Source organism: Salvelinus alpinus, chromosome 32 (assembly GCF_045679555.1).
Source record: "Salvelinus alpinus chromosome 32, SLU_Salpinus.1, whole genome shotgun sequence".
Lineage (NCBI taxonomy): Eukaryota > Metazoa > Chordata > Actinopteri > Salmoniformes > Salmonidae > Salvelinus > Salvelinus alpinus.
The window spans coordinates 25815565-25838064 of NC_092117.1; the positions used below are offsets into that span (position 1 = coordinate 25815565).

Genomic DNA, 22500 nt, shown 5'->3' on the forward strand with positions numbered 1-22500 from the left:
GTGCAAGTGAGACAGATACAACAGTGCGATCGCTATACATCTCCATGCAACAGCGGGATAGAGTGAGGAAGTGGATAGAAACTAATTTCTTATGATTATCATTAAAATGAACCCATTTATAAAATATTGATTACTATGTATAGCTTTGTAAGACTATAAATGACCAACCACCAAGCTTCGGTGTAGTTAGAAGGTCTATTTCCCTGCTTTTGAGAGGAGCTGGCTAGTAGTTCCTAAAAACTTCCAGCAATTGCGCTAAGCTAACGATATGCTACCTTCATCTTCCTTCACCCAGAGACATGGCATCCATGAGTTCATCTGACTTTGGGTAAGTAGGAAAAAACGTAATTGCCTGAATCCCGAAGTATCCCTTTAAAAAGGGCCCTTCAAATCCAGGGGAATGCACTTGGGTGTAACTGAAACAAATATGACAATTAATAACAAGACTGAAAAAAAAGCCATGTTGGGTGAGTGTACAGTACATCCATCATGAAGCTATACAGTCAGCTATACAGGGATCCTTATAGTATCCCTCCAATGTTACATAAGAGAGGGAAGATCATTATGACTTGATTTCATCAGATCTTGTCAAGTGTGGTTAAATAATGAGATGTTAAAGGCCTGTTTGCTGAGGTATTTTCCACTGTGTTATTATCATGAGGGGGTTTTGTGTGTGGTTTTTTGTGGAGGGATATCAAGCTGGGTTTGGCCCATTAGGTTTGTCAGACGTGTAGTTGGTGGAGGGATATCAAGCTGGGTTTGGCCCATTAGGTTTGTCAGAGGTGTAGTTGGTGGAGGGATATCAAGCTGGGTTTGGCCCATTAGGTTCGTCAGAGGTGTAGTTGGTGGAGGGATATCAAGCTGGGTTTGGCCCATTAGGTTTGTCAGACGTGTAGTTGGTGGAGGGATATCAAGCTGGGTTTGGCCCATTACGTTTGTCAGAGGTGTAGTTGGTGGAGGGATATCAAGCTGGGTATGGCCCATTAGGTTTGTCAGAGGTGTAGTTGGTGGAGGGATATCAAGCTGGCTATGTCCCATTAGGTTTGTCAGAGGTGTAGTTGGTGGAGGGATATCAAGCTGGGTTTGGCCCATTACGTTTGTCAGAGGTGTAGTTGGTGGAGGGATATCAAGCTGGGTTTGGCCCATTAGGTTTGTCAGAGGTGTAGTTGGTGGAGGGATATCAAGCTGGGTTTGGCCCATTAGGTTCGTCAGAGGTGTAGTTGGTGGAGGGATATCAAGCTGGGTTTGGCCCATTACGTTTGTCAGAGGTGTAGTTGGTGGAGGGATATCAAGCTGGGTTTGGCCCATTAGGTTTGTCAGAGGTGTAGTTGGTGGAGGGATATCAAACTGGGTATGTCCCATTAGGTTTGTCAGAGGTGTAGTTGGTGGAGGGATATCAAGCTGGGTTTGGCCCATTAGGTTTGTCAGAGGTGTAGTTGGTGGAGGGATATCAAGCTGGGTTTGGCCCATTAGGTTTGTCAGAGGTGTAGTTGGTGGAGGGATATCAAGCTGGGTATGTCCCATTAGGTTTGTCAGAGGTGTAGTTGGTGGAGGGATATCAAGCTGGGTTTGGCCCATTAGGTTCGTCAGAGGTGTAGTTGGTGGAGGGATATCAAGCTGGGTTTGGCCCATTAGGTTTGTCAAACGTGTAGTTGGTGGAGGGATATCAAGCTGGGTTTGGCCCATTACGTTTGTCAGAGGTGTAGTTGGTGGAGGGATATCAAGCTGGGTATGTCCCATTAGGTTTGTCAGAGGTGTAGTTGGTGGAGGGATATCAAGCTGGGTTTGGCCCATTAGGTTCGTCAGAGGTGTAGTTGGTGGAGGGATATCAAGCTGGGTTTGGCCCATTAGATTTGTCAGACGTGTAGTTGGTGGAGGGATATCAAGCTGGGTTTGGCCCATTACGTTTGTCAGAGGTGTAGTTGGTGGAGGGATATCAAGCTGGGTATGGCCCATTAGGTTTGTCAGAGGTGTAGTTGGTGGAGGGATATCAAGCTGGGTTTGGCCCATTAGGTTTGTCAGAGGTGTAGTTGGTGGAGGGATATCAAGCTGGGTATGTCCCATTAGGTTTGTCAGACATGTAGTTGGTGGAGGGATATCAAGCTGGGTATGTCCCATTAGGTTTGTCAGAGGTGTAGTTGGTGGAGGGATTCTTACTGGAGTCCAGGTCATTATCTACAACATTACTGTACCAACCTGAGTGCCTGTGCAGCTGGGTGAGCAATGTAATACAATAATGCTGCTGCGATCGGCTGTTCACAGTGTATAGCGAAAACATAAAAAGGGGTTTTATTGTCATTCACACTGGATAGGTGCAGTAAAATGTGTTGTTTTACAGGGTCAGCCACAGTAATACACCACCCCTGGAGCATATTAGGGTTTAAATGCCTTGCTCAAGGGCACATCGAGAGATTTCTCATCTTGTCGACTCAGGTAGTCAAACAGCAACCTTTCGGTTACTGGCCCAATGTGCTAACTGCTAGGCTACCTGCCGCCCTCTAAGAGTGGAGGGAGGGGAGAGTTAGGACACAAAACCTCCACCTCAAGCTTACAGAATCAAGATCACACAGCATTTTCTGTGGACGTTCTTCAGAGCCAACACGCCATTGTTGTATTCATGTACAGTGTTCTACAGCATTCTACATGTGCTAGGTGAGGCTGGAGGGATGTTCTGTCACTATATTATAAAACGTGTCAAGTTGTGAGAGGAAGATGTCATGTCATACCATGACCTATTTTTCACCCCTCTGAACACATAAACCCATGATGATATCACTGTAAGCTGACATGACTTTGTAGTGAGAAGCTATAGGACTACTGTGACTTGTGAGTCCTATTAAACCATGTGAATTCAAATCCAAAATGATGATGATAATACAGAGAATGTCTTGGAGACTGGGTATGACTATTGGAACATCTCCTGCTATTATCTAATACGAACCACACAGGGTTCTATTGGCTCTACGGTCTCTTTCTCACTCCCTCTTTCCATCTCTCTCTCTCTTTCTCTCTTTCCATCTCTCTCACTCCCTCTTTCCATCTCTCTCTCTCTTTCCATCTCTATCTCTCTCTCTCTCTCTTTCTCTCTCTCTCTTTCCATCTCTCTCTCTCTCTCTTTCCATCTCTCTCTCTCTCTCGCTCCCTCTCTCTCTCTCTTTCCATCTCTCTCTCTCTTTCTATCTCTTTCCATCTCTCTCACTCTCTCTCTCTCTTTCCATCTCTCTCTCTCTATTTCTCTCTCACTCTATGGGGCGTGTGGCGGTAATGTAGAACCACCATTGTCACACAGCCCGGTGCAGTGATCTGATTTGGTGTGAGGGGAACCATTCAGAAGGCCATTTTCAGTTCACAGCAGAGCAGTGCATCCAACGCCATTCGTTCCCCTCCGTCGCCCCACCATTCAAACCCAGTCACACTGGCGCAACAAGAGGAGGGTGGAGGTAAAGGGGCCAAATCAGGATCAAAGACTGTGGAGAAGGATATTGGAGCTGCTTTTTCCATTACTCAGGGTGCTTTAGTATGGCTCGGTGACTAACCATGTTTGTACTGTATATGCTTGCCTTGACTATGTACCACATGAACAATTACATTCTTAATTATTACAGCGACAACCTGGATAAATAAATATGCTTTCAAAATGTCTTAACCGGTGCAGCTCAACATAGTCTACTACTGACTGACAGGGCTGAAAATGCTACAAAACGGTCTCAGGGTCCAAATCACGCCAGCTGAACAGCATGTAAGCCTCACCTACCATGAGAGGCTGCGGTTAACTGTGTCTAACGAGTGACTTGATGAACTCAATTAAAGGAGAGGTGAGTCTCAGGTGTAATTACTACTGCCTCAGTAACCTTGTTATCCATCCCCTTCCTCAGAGTGGTGGCTACCGCACCGTACCACTGCAGAATACATCTGACTGACCCTGGCAGAATGTTCTGGGGAGGGATGGAGGAACGATGTGTATTCTATATCACTGTCGCTCTCAATCATCCATAGGACATCCCGGGAGAGAGGTTTGGTTATGCCTCCTCTGCCTGCTTTTCATTGGTTCTAATCCTATCTTCTTTCTCTCTCTGCCTGTTTTTCATTGGTTCTACTCCTATCTTCTTTCTCCCTCTGCCTGTTTTTCATTGGTTCTACTCCTATCTTCTTTCTCTCTCTGCCTGTTTTTCATTGGTTCTACTCCTATCTTCTTTCTCTCTCTGCCTGTTTTTCATTGGTTCTACTCCTATCTTCTTTCTCCCTCTGCCTGTTTTTCATTGGTTCTACTCCTATCTTCTTTCTCTCTCTGCCTGTTTTTCATTGGTTCTACTCCTATCTTCTTTCTCTCTCTGCCTGTTTTTCATTGGTTCTACTCCTATCTTCTTTCTCTCTCTGCCTGTTTTTCATTGGTTCTACTCCTATCTTCTTTCTCTCTCTGCCTGTTTTTCATTGGTTCTACTCCTATCTTCTTTCTCCCTCTGCCTGTTTTTCATTGGTTCTACTCCTATCTTCTTTCTCTCTCTGCCTGTGTGTTTCTCTGTTGTGTAAAACTGTGTTCATTGCGTTTCGATCGATGCTTCTTCAACTTCTCTAGACATGTGGAGTTCAAACGTGCAGATTTGCCTTTTTGGGGAAAGCTATTCACACTTGTTTTTCTTCGGGAGGAAGAATGCAGAAGGCTTAATGGGAGCTGCCAGCTGTGGACCATCGCAAGGTTAGGTGGCCATGCTTTGATCATCTGGTTTCAGAAGAGAACACAGAACATCTAAACAGATTGAGGAGAAGGAGGGCGTAGCTGGAGAGGGGTGTAACAAGATCTCTTACCAGTCTCCAGATGACCTAGGGTGTGTGTCTGTGAATGTCCAGAACCACCCAGTCCACAGAATGCTCTCACTTGGTTCTGTATAGACTGAGCTATGTAATTCGTTTAGCTTTTTAAAATAGATATTCTCCATAAGAGTCAAACAGAGCCCACCCTGTCACCTAGAGTCAGACTGCATCCACTGATGCCTATCTGACTGCAGGGATGAGGCTCAGTGAAAACAATAGAATTATATCCTTCTTCAGGTGACACTCACAATTAAGAGGCTGTCTTTAACATCACCTGTTCCATGTCCTGGGCTAGCAGGAGCATTTTGACATTTTGAATCTTTAAGGCTTGATAACATCTATATTATAAAAAACAAACAAAAAAACTAAACAAACATCTATATTATATTCAATAAACAAGTGGATGCTGTAGCGTTTTTAATGATATTCATCGCGTACAGGTACTCTCCCAAACTATAGAGGACAGAATATCATGACTTCACAGTGCAGAGCCTGTGACCTTTCAGAGAGGGTGTGCACACTTCACATGCACTGTAGCAGAGGGAGTGTTACAGAATTTCATTCTTAATAATGGCTATTGCTGCCGCGATGAGGTGAATTTGAGAGTACAGTAGCAATGCTATCACACTGTGATTGCCCTTGATGGCTACAGTTTTTTCAGAGTGTTTTATTTCCACAGTTCTTCAGTGGATTGAGGCCTTAAAAGGGCAATCTGCAGTTGATACATCCATTTTTAGACTTATAAATGTATGAAATGTACCCATTGATTAATTGATTCTTGTAATATAACTTATTAATGCCTAAATGTAAACAAATACTGTATAGCCTCAACACATGGTTAAAACTATAATTTTGATATCATGGATGGTCAGTCCTTGCATCCATAGCTCTGTATATGAATTTGATTACATTTCTCCAGCCCCATCCCTCAGCTTTTTACCGAAACGGGCCGGAAATAAAATGTGTCATTGTTTAAACTGCTGATTGCCCTTTTAAGCCAATGCCAACCCTTCCAGACTGATATGTCCAGTATGAACAAGCGTGTGGTGTGAGACTATTCCTGGAGGGCTGAGTGCAACTCTAACTCATCTCCAGTCTAGCCAATTAACCATAGATATAAACATTTACCATCCCTGTGTCTGTCTCTGTAATGTGCCTGCTGTAATTAGTCTACCGATCTACCCACATATTTACAAATCTCACATACATAGGGTAAATGCATATTTACATTACACATGCCATCAACATAGTCTTAGTGTAATTAATGAACCCACATAGTTGAAGTCTCATTAGCTCAGTACAGGCGACGCATACCAGAGTGTCATTGTGGCTCTTATAGATGCCAGATGTTCGCTTGTCTTTTCTAGAGACCTGTCACTAGGAGAAGATAATTACGGCATTCATTAGCCACAAGCCCTCCAGACACTAGTTTAACACCACTACTTTAACACACACAAACTTCTATTCAGAAGGGAGACACTCACAAGGCACTTAAAAGAAATTGAGAACAGACGACAAAAAAAGGGGGGAAAAAGAAAGAGGCTTCCCACAGCTGGAGAGACGGCAGACATGCAGCTCTGAGACCCCGGTCACATGCAGCTCTGAGACCCCGGTCACATGCAGCTCTGAGACCCCGGTCACATGCAGCTCTGAGACCCCTGTCACATGCAGCTCTGAGACCCCGGTCACATGCAGCTCTGAGACCCCGGTCACATGCAGCTCTGAGACCCCAGGCCAGGCTGTTGTCAGCACGGATCACTCACTCAGACAGAGAGAAAGAAATACTGGGAGAGATGGTGGGGCCTGGGGTCTAGGGCTCTTTGGAGGGCCCCACTGTCTGTCTGTCTGTCTGCCTGACTGCCTGAGTGTCTGCCTGACTGCTTGTCTGTCTGTCTGCCTGACTGCCTGACTACCTGACTGCTTGTCTGTCTGTGTCTTAATGTCTTTCTATTGTGCGGTAAGTATACAAGGTAAATCATATCAGACATGTTTGTGTTTGAGTAAACGTAGGTTACATTTCAGGAAAAACATTGTTTCACCCAACTCCAGTTCTCTTTCTTTGGCAGAGTTTTGATTGCAAATATTTGAAGTAGTACTGTACTTAGTTCTAAGTATATCACATGAAGCGCTGCCAAATACGTCGCTATAAAATTAAACCTTATCTCCATAATGCACAAAGATTGAGAGAGCTAATTGTGAACAAACATATTGCCAGCCTTAAATCTTGTTTTGGTTTTGTTTTCCTCTCAGGCAATAAGAGTTTCACGTTAATTAGCGGCTGTGTTTGTCAGGGGGAAGCGGAGCTACTTCAGGGACTGCAGCTGTTTACCTCTCCACTCGTCTTAAAGCACTGTGTCTCCTCGGTCTCCCTTCACATGAGTGGAGGCTAATGATGCTAACGGAGCTAGCTGTGCTAACGGTGTTGGTGGGGCTCAGTTTAAAGAGGAGACAGAGCAGTAATTACTGTTTGCTTGTTGGGCTCAGTCAGTCAGTCATCGGCCATTATTTCTGATCGCTCCCTCCAGAGGCCTGCTGGGGATTCATGGACTGTGTCAGTAGAGACACACACACAAACACAAGTGCAGACAGACAGACAGACAGACAGACAGACAGACAGACAGACAGACAGACAGACAGACAGACAGACAGACAGACAGACAGACAGACAGACAGACACAACACAACACAACACAACACAACACAACACAACACACACACACACACACACACACACACACACACACACACACACACACACACACACACACACACACACACACACACACACAAGAATGCACATACATTCACATGCACTCATAGACACAGACATATCTGGAAATGTGCATGTACATCCTGGCCCAGCTTCTGCTACTGGCCGCCAACCCTGACTTTGATATCCTGGCTCTGATATCTGCTTCACTGATTTCTGCTCTTGTAAAGGCCTGGGTTTTCTGCTCGTTAACAATTGATCAATTGAAAGTGTGGGTTCACAGCTCCAATCCAGATGTGTTAGTCATTACTGAGACGTGGTTAAGGAAGAGTGTTTTGAATACTGATGTTAACCTTTTCTGGTTTTAACCTTTTTGGGCTAGACAGATCTTCCAAAAAAGGCAGTGGAGTGGCAATCTTTACCAAGGATCACCTTCAGTGCTCGGTTTTATCTCAATCTCTTCATTCAAAGACTCAATCATGGACACTCGTACTGACAGTTGTGGCTGCTTTGGGTGATGTATTGTTGTCTTTACCTTCTTGCCCTTTGTGCTGTTGTCTGTGCCCAATAATGTTTGTACCATGTTTTGTGCTGCTACCATGTTGTGCTGCTGCCATGTTGTGTTGCTACCATGTTGCTGTCATGTTGTGTTTATACCATGCTGTGTTGTCATGTGTTGCTGCCATGCTATGTTGTTGTCTTAGGTCTCTCTTTATGTAGTGGTGTGGTGTCTCTCTTGTAGTGAAGTGTCTTTTGTCCTATATTTATTTATTTGTTATTTTTAATCCCAGCCGCCGTCCCCGCAGGAGGCCTTTTGGTAGGTCGTCATTGTACGTAAAGATTTGTTCTTAGCTGACTTGCCTAGTTAAATAAAGGTTCAATAATAAAACATTATGATAATAAATAAACACACACACACACACACACACACACACACACACACACACACACACACACACACACACACACACACACACACACACACACACACACACACACACACACACACACACACACACACACACACACACACACACACACACATCCAATGCAGCTAGGATGAGAACAGATTGTTTTTGCAGTTTTTCTCATTCCAGGGGAGCGTAACTCAAACATGCTGAGTGTTATATTAGGAATTGATCCAGCAGCACTGAGCTGGTTCAGCGGTAGTTACAGACTCCGCGCTTGTAAAAGATAACGTTATAATATAATAATTAGTCCACAGAATATGTGGCTATTACTGTGGTCTGTTACAGCCCTCCCGCCTCCCCCTTCTGCCCTATATCCCTCATACTGCTGCCTAGTTAACAGACTATAACAGGACGGCTGGGAAACCAGGGTCAATAATCACCACATAGCAGAGGAGGCTGGGAAGTGGGAAGAGACATTAGGTAACCTGGTGGGCTTAATCAGAAGGACATAAGGGACATTAGACGGTAACCTCATGGGTTTAATCAGAAGGACAGAAGGGACATTAGAGGGTAACCTGGTGGGCTTAATCAGAAGGACAAAAGGGACATTAGAGGATAACCTGGTGGGTTTAATCAGAAGGACATAAGGGACATTGGAGGGTAACCTGGTGGGCTTAATCAGAAGGACAAAAGGGACATTAGAGGGTAACCTGGTGGGTTTAATCAGAAGGACATAAGGGACATTAGAGGGTAACCTGGTGGGTTTAATCAGAAGGACATAAGGGACATTAGAGGATAACCTGGTGGGTTTAATCAGAAGGACATAAGGGACATTGGAAGGTAACCTGGTGGGTTTAATCAGATGGACAAAAGGGACATTAGAGGGTAACCTGGTGGGTTTAATCAGAAGGACAAGGGACATTAGAGGATAACCTGGTGGGTTTAATCAGAAGGAGATAAGAGACATTGGAGGGTAACCTGGTGGGTTTAATCAGAAGGACATAAGGGACATTAGAGGGTAACCTGGTGGGCTTAATCAGAAGGACATAAGGGACATTAGAGGATAACCTGGTGGGTTTAATCAGAAGGACATAAGGGACATTGGAGGGTAACCTGATGGGCTTAATCAGCAGGACAGAAGGGACATTAGAGGGACCAATAGGCTTGATCATAAAACTCCCAGCAGTCACCAGCTTCTACGACGACACTAAAACACACAGGAAATACTTTAGCATCACTGTTTATGGCAGCGCTTTTGTGCTAACAGGTTGAATCATATTCCTCCTGTTGTAAAATAAAGTATTTTAAAGCTTCACTCCAGAGAAAGCAGAGATTAAATTGCTTCCATGGAATCGTCTTTTCTCAGGGATCTGGCATCATTAGACTGAACGAGACTTTGATCTTCTTTTATGACTTGTCAGGTTGTCGTGGATCCCGAGGATTGGGGGGGTTCCTTGGTTTGATCTTCATCCTGTATTTATGTTTTATTAAACCTCACTCTTTGATCAGTGTATCGTAAATCTCTATCGGGTTGTATCGTAAACGTGGCGTTATTAATAGATAAATCGCGAGTGACATTACTAGCAACATTTCATATCCATAAATGACGGAGAAACAGTTAGGGACCAGTTATTCATGTTTCAGAGTTGAGATTGAAACTAAGAGGGTTTTTGTGAGGTACTAAGGACAAACTGAGTAGAGCACGCACACACACACACACACACTTTTGGCCAGGAGTGGTGGGTGGTAAAAACAATCTAATATCTACCATTATCTCCACAGTTTTTTCTGTCATTCCTTGTGATGAATATGGGAAAGAGAAACTTGGTGGGAAGGATATCCTATAAATATCCTATCATCAGAATGCGACATTTTAGTCAAGCATATGTCCACTAATGCACTAGGGCCCTTGAGGACAGAGTTGGATGAGCATTGTCTTTGTAGGCGTGAATTGTTAAGGCCATTGGACACAGGAAGTTGAGCAAAGTGAGAATCGCAGTTAGCCAGGAGGGAGAGAGCGAGGGAGGAAAGGTGCGAGTCCACTGAGTCAAATAGAGACTTTGGAGGTGGAGGAGAACAGATTAGAACAGAAAAGCGAGGGAGAAAGTAACAAAGTAAAGGAGGAGAGGATAAAAGACAAGAGGAGCCAAGTGAGCTCCAACCCCAGTGTGTTTAGTTGGTCAGCTCTCTCACACCTGTCCGGCCTCTCCTTCTCCATTGTGGCGTCTGCAGCTCTAGGGTGAAGTAGCTGTGTTTATCATACACCTCACGGTCAAGTATTTGAATGGTTATGGTCTTCCTGCAGGGACACAAAACAACAACGTAGGGGAGTTGGAACCATGTATGTTAAACACACACACATAAGCACAGGCACAAGGACACACACGCACAATCACACAATCACACACACACACACACACACTTGACCAGTCGTGGGAATGAGAGGTGGTGGTGACGAGGTGGGCCGCTGCACGTTCCCTTCTGCTGAGGGCACACTGAATGGGAGAGGAGCCCGCTGCTTGGTGTGTGTAACTGGCAGTCCTACTCTGTCCTGTGGTGATATGGACTCTACACAGCAGCCTCCTCCTGGCGCCCCCTGCTGGTGTGAACATGCAGTGTAGCGCAGTGCAGCGGACGCCGGGCCCAGGGTTAGAGGTCAGGTAGAGGGGTCTGACCCCCCGACCTGTACCCCCCAGGACTATCTCCCCCACCTTTACTGTCATTGGTCTCCATCAGGCGAGGCTCTCCCATCTCCACGTAGAAGGTCTTGTTTTTCTCATACTCCTCATCGTCAACGATTCTGACCTTGATCATTTTGCTGAAGGAGGAGAAGAAGAGAAGAGAAGGAAGAGACAGTAAGGAAACAACAGGTCGGAGTATAAAAGGAGGAAACGGAGAGAGAACAGAACAGAGGCAGGCAGCAGGCAGATAAACCACGCTGACATCTGAAAGACAACAGGTGGAGAGGAAGATGAGTAGAAAACTGAGATGATTTTGTATGTTTTGATCAATGAACGGAAAAATGTCACTCGAAGGAATAACATCACAATAATGTATCACGCTCAAACCAAGCGATCACATTCTGAAAGCACTCTAATCTCTCATCACACTTTATGATGATATTGACTATTTAAATTCCTGCTACACACACACACATCTGTTGAAGTGGGGCGTCAGGTACTGACTATTTCTAAGTAGATCTGAGTGTGTAGGTGAGGTGTCCTAGCTGTGGTCCAGCCCTGAGAGGGCTCTGACAGACAGACAGACTGATCCTAGAAGTGCTGAGCTGGACTCTGACTGACCCAATGCAGCATCACCCACGGCAACACAGTGGGATACTGAGGCAAAACCCCTCTCTTCACAAGAGGTCACACTGTTAATCATTCCATAGTTATTCTAACACTTCACCACCACACCACTCACTGAGCAAATAGCATACATTTACCTGCAAAAACAGAGACCCAAACATTACAGATACACCAACTGTTCGCTTGGTGCAACCGCCCCCAAAGTCACCCTGTCTTTTAAAGAGACTTTGCAGTGAATGTTTTGTTTACATCCAAAAAAACACGCTGAAAGGGATAGTCATCTAACTCCAACTCACTGTAGTGTTGTCTGTATAGGCTGGGTGTGTACTGACCGTAAGACTCTGTGTTGTTTACTGAGAAAACAGCCCTGTAGTGTTGTCTGTATAGGCTGGGTGTGTACTGACCGTAAGACTCTGTGTTGTTTACTGAGAAAACAGCCCTGTAGTGTTGTCTGTATAGGCTGGGTGTGTACTGACCGTAAGACTCTGTGTTGTTTACTGAGAAAACAGCCCTGTAGTGTTGTCTGTATAGGCTGGGTGTGTACTGACCGTAAGACTCTGTGTTGTTTACTGAGAAAACAGCCCTGTAGTGTTGTCTGTATAGGCTGGGTGTGTACTGACCGTAAGACTCTGTGTTGTTTACTGAGAAAACAGCCCTGTAGTGTTGTCTGTATAGGCTGGGTGTGTACTGACCGTAAGACTCTGTGTTGTTTACTGAGAAAACAGCCCTGTAGTGTTGTCTGTATAGGCTGGGTGTGTACTGACCGTAAGACTCTGTGTTGTTTACTGAGAAAACAGCCCTGTAGTGTTGTCTGTATAGGCTGGGTGTGTACTGACCGTAAGACTCTGTGTTGTTTACTGAGAAAACAGCCCTGTAGTGTTGTCTGTATAGGCTGGGTGTGTACTGACCGTAAGACTCTGTGTTGTTTACTGAGAAAACAGCCCTGTAGTGTTGTCTGTATAGGCTGGGTGTGTACTGACCGTAAGACTCTGTGTTGTTTACTGAGAAAACAGCCCTGTAGTGTTGTCTGTATAGGCTGGGTGTGTACTGACCGTAAGACTCTGTGTTGTTTACTGAGAAAACAGCCCTGTAGTGTTGTCTGTATAGGCTGGGTGTGTACTGACCGTAAGACTCTGTGTTGTTTACTGAGAAAACAGCCCTGTAGTGTTGTCTGTATAGGCTGGGTGTGTACTGACCGTAAGACTCTGTGTTGTTTACTGAGAAAACAGCCCTGTAGTGTTGTCTGTATAGGCTGGGTGTGTACTGACCGTAAGACTCTGTGTTGTTTACTGAGAAAACAGCCCTGTAGTGTTGTCTGTATAGGCTGGGTGTGTACTGACCGTAAGACTCTGTGTTGTTTACTGAGAAAACAGCCCTGTAGTGTTGTCTGTATAGGCTGGGTGTGTACTGACCGTAAGACTCTGTGTTGTTTACTGAGAAAACAGCCCTGTAGTGTTGTCTGTATAGGCTGGGTGTGTACTGACCGTAAGACTCTGTGTTGTTTACTGAGAAAACAGCCCTGACCCCCATAGCACTACATTCACCCGCTTTAAATGCAGCATATCCCCTAAAATGTAAAGTACTGCTTATTATTCATTGGGTGTGTGGGAGTGTGTGATTCTGGGTGTTGCATATTAATGTTGAGGCTGAAATGCTGAAGGACAACCATTTTAATTTGTATCTGTATTTCTTACTCCCCATCTGACCCCCTCCTCCCTCCCTTCTGACCCTCTCCTCCCTCCCCTCTGACCCCCTCCTCCCTCCCTTCTGACCCTCTCCTCCCTCCCCTCTGACCCCCTCCTCCCTCCCCTCTGACCCCCTCCTCCCTCCCCTCTGACCCCCTCCTCCCTCCCTTCTGACCCCCTCCTCCCTCCCTTCTGACCCTCTCCTCCCTCCCTTCTGACCCCCTCCTCCCTCCCCTCTGACCCCCTCCTCCCTCCCCTCTGACCCCCTCCTCCCTCCCCTCTGACCCCCTCCTCCCTCCCCTCTGACCCCCTCCTCCCTCCCCTCTGACCCCCTCCTCCCTCCCTTCTGACCCCCTCCTCCCTCCCTTCTGACCCTCTCCTCCCTCCCTTCTGACCCTCTCCTCCCTCCCCTCTGACCCCCTCCTCCCTCCCCTCTGACCCCCTCCTCCCTCCCTTCTGACCCCCTCCTCCCTCCCTTCTGACCCCCTCATCCCTCCCTTCTGACCCCGTCCTCCCTCCCTTCTGACCCCCCCCTCCCTCCCCTCTGACCCCCTCCCTCCCTTCTGACCCCGTCCTCCCTCCCTTCTGACCCCCTCCCTCCCTCCCCTCTGACCCCCTCCTCCCTCCCCTCTGACCCCTTCCTCCCTCCCTTCTGACCCCCTCCTCCCTCCCTTCTGACCCCCTCCTCCCCTCCTCCCTCCCTTCTGACCCCCTCATCCCTCCCTTCTGACCCCCTCCTCCCTCCCTTCTGACCCCCTCCTCCCTCCCCTCTGACCCCCTCCTCCCTCCCCTCTGACCCCCTCCTCCCTCCCCTCTGACCCCCTCCTCCCTCCCTTCTGATCCCCTTCTCCCTCCCTTCTGATCCCCTTCTCCCTCCCTCTGACCCCCTCCTCCCTTCCCTCTGACCCCCTCCTCCCTCCCTTCTGATCCCCTTCTCCCTCCCTTCTGATCCCCTTCTCCCTCCCTTCTGATCCCCTTCTCCCTCCCTCTGACCCCCTCCTCCCTCCCTTCTGACCCCCTCCTCCCTCCCTTCTGACCCCCTCCTCCCTCCCCTCTGACCCCCTCCTCCCTCCCTCTGACCTCCTCCTACCACCCCCTCCTCCCTCCCTCTGACCTCCTCCTACCTCCTCTCCATCTACATCTACCTCCTCCATCTACATCTACCTCCTCCATCTACCTCCTCTCCCTTCTGACCTACCTCCTCTCTGACCTCCTCCTACCTCCTCTCCTCCTACCTCCTCCCTCCCCTCTGACCCCCTCCTCCCTCCCTCTGACGCCCTCCTCCCTCCCTCTGACCCCCTCCTCCCTCCCTCTGACCTCCTCCCTCCCTCTGACCCCCTCCTCCCTCCCTCTGACCCCCTCCTCCCTCCCTCTGACCCCTCCTCCCTCCCCTCTGACCCACTCCTCCCTCCCCTCTGACCCCCTCCTCCCTCCCTCTGACCCCCTCCTCCCTCCCTCTGACCCCCTCCTCCCTCCCTCTGACCCCTCCTCCCTCCCCTCTGACCCACTCCTCCCTCCCCTCTGACCCCCTCCTCCCTCCCTTTGACCCCCTCCTCCCTCCCTCTGACCTCCTCCTACCTAATCTCCATCTACAATGGTGTAAGATCCCTCAGTCAGTTTCCCTCTGCAAGGCCCTGCATTCTCCTGTTCCTCTAATAAACCTCTCCTTGCTGGACATTTTCCCCAACATCCAGACATCCAGATACTCCCTTCTGCTCTATAACCAATCACCAAACCAACCCTTGGTTTGTGCTGTGGTGGAGATCTTTGTGGGCTATACTCGGCCTTGTCTCAGGATTGTAAGTTGGTGGTTGAAGATATCCCTCTAGTGGTGTGGGGGCTGTGCTTTGGCAGAGTGGGTGGGGTTATATCCTTCCTGTTTGGCCCTGTCCGGGGGTATCATCGGATGGGGCCACAGTGTCTCCTGACCCCTCCTGTCTCAGCCTCCAGTATTTATGCTGCAGTAGTTTATGTGTCGGGGGGCTAGGGTCAGTTGGTTATACCTGGAGTACTTCTCCTATCTTATCCAGTGTCCTGTGTGAATTTAAGTATGCTCTCTCTAATTCTCTCGTTCTCTCTTTCTTTCTCTCTCTCGGAGAACCTGAGCCCTAGGACCATACGTCATGGCAAACCGGGCATGATGACTCCTTGCTGTCCCCAGTCCACCTGGCCTTGCTGCTGTTCCAGTTTCAACTGTTCTGCCTGCTGTTATGGAACCCCTACCTGTTCAACTCTTAATGATCGGCTATGAAAAGCCAACTGACTTTTATTCCTGATTATTATTTGACCATGCTTGTCATTTATGAACATTTTGAAAATCTTGGCTCTCTCTAATTCTCTCCTTCTCTCTTTCTTTCTCTCTCTCGGAGGACCGGAGCCCTAGGACCATACGTCAGGACTACCGGGCATGATGACTCCTTGCTGTCCCCAGTCCACCTGGCCTTGCTGCTATTCCAGTTTCAACTGTTCTGCCTGCGGTTATGGAACCGCCACCTGTCCCAGACCTGCTATTTTCAACTCTTAATGATCGGCTATGAAAAGCCAACTGAAAATTATTCATGATTATTATTTGACCATGCTTGTCACTTATGAACATTTTGAACATCTTGGCATAGTTCTGTTATAATCTCCACCCAGCACAGCCAGAAGAGGACTGGCCACCCCTCATAGCCTGGTTCCTCTCTAGGTTTCTTCCTAGGTTTTGGCCTTTCTAGGGAGTTTTTCCTAGCCACCGTGCTTCTACACCTGCATTGCTTGCTGTTTGGGGTTTTAGGCTGGGTTTCTGTACAGCACTTCGAGATATTAGCTGATGTACGAAGGGCTATATAAAATAAACTTGATTTGATTTGAATCAAACTAATCTAAAACACATCCTTAACACCTCCCAATAACCTCCCCCGCCCCATAACGATCCCAGCTCCATCCCATGCCATCTGTAACAACACTAAGTGACCCCCCTCTCCCCTCAAACATCGAAGTACTTCCTCTCCTTAACAATACCCACAGAACACACCACTGCCAACTCTTGTAAAGGGAGACAACGGATTACATTTCACAATGAATCCAATGTGACAGAATCAAAGTGTTGACCTCTTGCTTGATTAATCAAAGGCTTGAGTAAGTCCCAGTGTTGGTTTTGGCAGCGGTCTTGGACAGAGTCAATAGGCTGTTATCAGGAAGGGCAGTAGCTATTGGTTACAGATTTGGACCAGGGCCTAATCTCTTCCTATTGGTCCAGGAGTGACCAGTGGTGATATACTGTAGTACTAATGACATGGACCCTGAGGCAGACAGGAACTATGTATATGATAAGCTGGTCCACAGAATCCACACAGTGAAATAATAATTCATGTTGACCCTGTGCCTTATAAACATCGTAAAATCTGTGAAATCACGCTGGCTGTGTGTATGTGCCCTCTGTTCATGTTGGGAAGGCTTTGAGACTCAGAGGCAAATCAAATCACAGATGTCCTTACAGTTTGATTAGTCCCTCACTGTGACTACAGTACAGTCAGCCTGGAATCACAAAGCACCTGGCAGGGGAGACCTGCAGAAAATGGCTCTTCCCTCACCCTCACAGTTTTACAGGCGTTACAATCATTTCCCACTCCTCCACTCAGAGAAGAGTGGTCATTGCTGTACATATCAGTAGTCAGGGTATAGAACCAGCTGTATGAAATGCCCCATGAGATCATAGCATGTAGTGAAAGAGAGAGAGGCTGTGATTTAGTCTTTAAATTACAATGTCTTCACAGCTGTTAGTTTATGTGACCAATATAAACATTGTGGTCTCTCTCTCTCTCTCTCTCTCTCTCTCTCTCTCTCTCTCTCTCTCTCTCTCTCTCTCTCTCTCTCTCTCTCTCTCTCTCTCTCTCGCTCTCTCTCAACATTTATTGAACAGATTAATTTTGTATCGCTCAGAAAGATGGCAGGAATATGAGCATTTGTGATTTCAGACTTTTTTGTTATGTTGTAGGGATTGATTATACGGCCAATCTGTCACTGGTGTCACTTGAGAGGAGAGGTGGAAAGTACATCGAGTCACAGCCTTAAAACTGTCTTGATTCTCTCCTACGCAGCACACACCACCAGGCCACAGAGAAACCCAATCTGTGGATTAATAAGTAAGTGAAAGGCTTTTAACTCATTCCTTTCAATGACAAATTCATGCAGTCTACAGTACATCCCTGGGATGTCACAGCAACGCGGTGTTTGGTCACCAAAACAGCTCTAGTGTAGACTGTTTCCAGATCTTGGCAAAATGGTTCTGTACTGCCACAGTATAGTACACAACTAGGTTAGGAGAGAATGGGATAGATCTGTGTGTGTGCAGCGCAAAGCTAACCCTTAGTCCCTCATGGCTGAGTGTGTGTAAGTTTGAGTGTGTTTAACTATTCTTGTGAGGAGCAGAAGTCCCCACAAGAATAGTAAACAAACAAAAAGTTGATCAACTGGGGACATTTTGTTGGTCCCCACAAGGTCAAATTCTATTTCTAGGAGGTTTAGGGTTAAGGTTAGAATTAGGGTTAGAATCAGGTTTAGGGTTAGTTTTAGGGTTAGGGTTAGGAGCTAGGGTTAGGTTTAGGGTTAGGTTTTTGGGTTAAGGTTAGGGTTAGGGTTAAGGTTAGGGAAAAAGTACGAGTTTGGGTTAGGGTGGGGTTTAGGGAAAATAGGATTTTGAAAATAATCCTCTCACACTATCCTCGGGAGCAGTTTTTGATGGTGGCCATTTCACGTGTCAAATCGCACTCTAGAGGCCTCATGGGTGGAATGTTATGAATATTTTTCATAATTTCATAATTTATAAACATTGTTTAAAAAACTAAATAATAATCCAGTGTTTCTATGTCAAACAGTTTTGTTATATTTCAGTCTTCTGTGATGTATATAAAGTGTTATATTGGGAGGCAAACTAAAAATGGAATACATTTCAACTCTATATCTGACATGGTACAGGTGACTTCTTTTTTTAAGTCCATAACCTCGTGTGTGAGGTGGATACTTTAGTTTCAAAGTAGATTTGTTTAAGACTATCAAGGACCACACTGTGTGTGAGCCTGATTTAACCAACTGCAGTAAAAGGTTACTCAATCTAAAGGCTTCTTCCTACAGAGAGCCTACAGTGTGTAAAAACCAGCAGCCTGTCAATATCATAGCATCGCGTCCGGGAGACACTGGTGTCTAAGGAATATGCCCTGTAAAGAGTGTGACTCGCAGCGACACACACACCACACACACACACACACACACACACACACACACACACACACACACACACACACACACACACACACACACACACACACACACACACACACACACACACGCACGCACGCACGCACGCACGCACGCACGCACGCACGCGCGCGCGCACACAAACACACAGGGGTGCTTTTCAACTCAGCATTGGGCTAAAGGGATGCCAGCTGACATCTCCTCACATGCCTAATGGGAGAGATAAAGATAGACTCAGCAAAAACCAGCTAACGGAAGGAGTACTTCAAACTAGCTCACAAAGCCAAACATACCACACAGACAGACATACCACACAGACAGTACCTACAAGGCTAGACTTACAGAGCCTCACTGCTTCACCTCAAACCACTGGTAGACTAGCCAAACGAAGTACTATCATTAACAGCCCCACAACACTTATAAAACAACCTATGATACAGTAGCTAACAGTACACTATGCTAATGAAACACTAATACAAAGGATGCTACCACACACCAATCCAACTGTACAGTAAATCAGAGCTCTCGCCAAATAGAGAGAGAACAGAAAGAGAGCAGAGAGAGCAGTGAACAGGGAGAGAGAATGAAAGATAGAGAGAGAGAGAGAGAGAGAGAGAGAGAGAGAGAGCGAGAGAAAGATAGAGAGAGAGAGAGAGAGAGAGAGAGAGAGAGAGAGAGAGAGAGAGAGAGAGAGAGAGAGAGAGAGAGAGAGAGAGAGAGAGAGAGAGAGAGAAAGATGGAGAGAGGGAGAGAGAGCAGAGAGTGAGGGGGATAGAGGGGGAGAGAGAGAGAGGGAGAGAGAGAGAGGCCCTGTGGCTTGTCCAGCTTGTTGCCATGGTGCTATGAGCGTTAGCAGGCAGCATGCAGGCAGGCATGCAGGAGCTAGGAGTTTCCCCTGTCACACACAGGAAGCAATAAAACACACAACAGAGCGGGACGTATTTGGATCGGAAAATTCAGGTTAGAAGGGAACACATTTTTTAAGCTCGGAAAATGCAGTGTGTCAGAATGGTGTTCCTCAGACTTTTCACCTAGTCTACACAGCGTTCCATCACGTTGACGACACCAGGGCCTGGTACTGGTGATGGTACTGTGTATTTACTGTGGTTTACAGAGACAGTTTAATGTCCCAGTAATAAAACATACACCAATCCTCGTCTAACGAAACCCACCAACAAGTAGCTTTGTTTTCATAAAGATTGGCCTTTGGGGCGGCAAATCCATTAAATGTTTGTGTTTGTGCAAGCAGATTGTGGGTGGGCGGATTTTAGATTCAGACAAAACAAAGGCGTGTTTGTGTATGTGTGTGTGTGTGTGTGTGTGTATGTGTGTGTGTATGTGTGTGTATGTGTGTGTGTGTGTGTGTGTGTGTGTGTATGTATATGTGTGTGTATATGTGTGTGTATGTGTGTGTGTATGTGTGTGTGTGTATGTGTGTGTGTGTGTGTGTGTGTGTGTATGTGTGTGTGTATGTGTGTATGTGTGTGTGTATGTGTGTATGTGTGGGTGTATGTGTGTGTGTATGTGTGTGTGTATGTGTGTATGTATGTGTGGGTGTATGTGTGTGTGTATGTGTGTGTGTATGTGTGTGTGTTAGCGTGGGTGCAACGTGTGAGTGTGAGTGTGGGGGTGGTCTGTTTTCATGTGCGGTTTCAAAAGACACATCTAGTCTAATAATCACTCTGTATCGTAACCATGGACAAAAACCACAGCTCTCTCAGGCACAGGCCGACAGAAACATTGCTCGTTTTTAACTGGCAATCGCAACAAGTTACCCCATTGATAGCAATGTCTTCAGCTCTGTTTCCCTTTTAAGGCCTAAAAGACTTTGGCTTCTATTCGTTTTCTACTGACAATTGTAGTGCCAGGATGTTGCTTTGAACATTTGAGGATCATTCTACCTGGAAATAGTGCAGGTTTGCATTTTTCATCATGAATCTTGTTCTGGAGTCAGCTCTGCAGAGTGGTCACTAGCTGGCACCGCCACAAAGTCATAAAATCTGATTTGAAATGTAACCCTAACCTTCACCCTAACCTTAACCACACTGTTAACCCTAACCTTAAATGAAATCCCCAAATAACATTTTTGTTTTCATAAATGCTTACAATATAGCCAATTTTGACATTGCAGCTGGCCTATCTAAGGGGAAATCTCTCAGTTCTGCCTCCAGAACAAGACTCATGACAATATTGTCAAACTGCGGAAATAACAGTAAGAAAGAAACACTGGGGAAAAAGGCCAACCGTTATGGAACAGCAACGTTATAATGTGCAGATCAATACTGAAAAGCAAGGCCTAAAAAGTCCCTGAAATCATTATGGCATTGACCATTAGAAAAAGTGATTAGACAGTATGATATAAATAGTCATCTAATATTGAAGGAGACGTATTATCATGTGAAACCGACTGCATCTCTGTTTTTAGAAATTCTTCACTTATTCAGGAGGCTAAATGAGCATCCTTCATTTCTCAGAGCAGCTGGTCATTTCTCAGTGACTCCGGCGGTTTCTTCTAAGGTCTGTTTTTAGACTTCTCATCCTTATAGATGGCTGCTTCATATCTTGAGTACAATCTGCCTGTCTGCCTGTGTGTCTATATTTCTATCTCTATGACTGTTAGAGAATATTAATGATGAAGTCTGTGTATGATAAGTAACCAGTCTATTAACTTTTATGAACTTTCCTCTCTTTGGGAGGTAGTTTGTCCTCGGTCTCTGAACCTGGCCCAGACTGTATATTTACAGAACATGTTGCGTCAGACCCAGCCTCATCCTGTGTCATGGAGAACCATTCTGCCAGTGAAAACTCCCATATCTGTCTGTTCTCATGTTTATGACAAGGCCTAATCACTAGAATTTGTGTTTAAAGGTGACCAGAACCAGAATGATTCCTCTCTCTCCCTCCTCTCTCTCTTTTTGTCTCTGTCTCTCTCTCTCCTTCTCTCCTAATATGGAGTTGTATCCCGGAGAGAGAGAGAGGATCCCAGGGAGTCCCCAGATCAAAGTGTTTACAACATCAGCTGTAACATGGCCAGCCAGGAGGTGAACAGGCCAGCCAGGAGGTGAACAGGCCAGCCAGGAGGTGAACAGGCCAGCCAGGAGGTGAACAGGCCAGCCAGGAGGTGAACAGGCCAGCCAGGAGGTGAACAGGCCAGCCAGGAGAGCTGACTGTCCAAGACAGGTCAGCTCCCATGTAAGCCACAGAAGACACACACGCACAAAAATGATCTCCCTATCCCACTCGCAAGCATGCACGCACCCACACACAGGTTTCCAATCAGTGTTTAAAAGCCCCAGACACTGGCTGGGATTTGATCTGTGTATGTGTTTCATTAGACCACAATATGAAGAGCCTTTGTGATTATGGTTTCATCACACAGACAATCAGATTTTGAATAAAGTATTTTGCTCAGACAGTGTGGTTTAATAAATTCCCAGGGTACTTGTTTGAAGACTGGTTATCTGAATGTGTCTGCTTTCTGCAGACTTACATTGGAAAAAGTCCTCGTCTAGTTGCGAAAAAACGGTTCACTTGTTCAGATTTTAGTGCTAACAGTTCAACATTTCCCTGAGTGGAAAGCCTTGTTAGAGCAGGGACTTGTGGGAAATGCTTGTGGCCTGCTGAATCCCTAATCAGAGCCTTACATAAACGTTTGCTGTCCCACTTTTACAATGCACATCTAATGCATCAATCCAGACTCTGTCCTCCTCTAAAAGTCAACCCCATCAACCCCAGCCATCCCCACAGTGTCACCCCCTCCATACTCCTTCTCAACCCCATCAACCCCAGCCATCCCCACAGTGTCACCCCCTCCATACTCCTTCTCAACCCCATCAACC

At 46.4% G+C, this 22500-nt stretch overlaps 1 protein-coding gene across 2 annotated transcripts in view; it reads right to left on the minus strand.

The window, feature by feature from the left end:
- slc8a1b (solute carrier family 8 member 1b) overlaps positions 1 to 22500 on the minus strand; it is a 269512-nt gene that overhangs the window by 54338 nt on the left and 192674 nt on the right. Inside the window, exon 3 of one of the 2 annotated variants that reach the window (XM_071380305.1) lies at positions 10629 to 10732. In XM_071380305.1, coding sequence (XP_071236406.1) covers positions 10629 to 10732 — 104 coding nt within the window. Of the gene's footprint in view, positions 1 to 10628; positions 10733 to 11144; positions 11252 to 22500 lie in introns of both variants that reach the window. The other variant, XM_071380304.1, reaches the window with a different exon arrangement.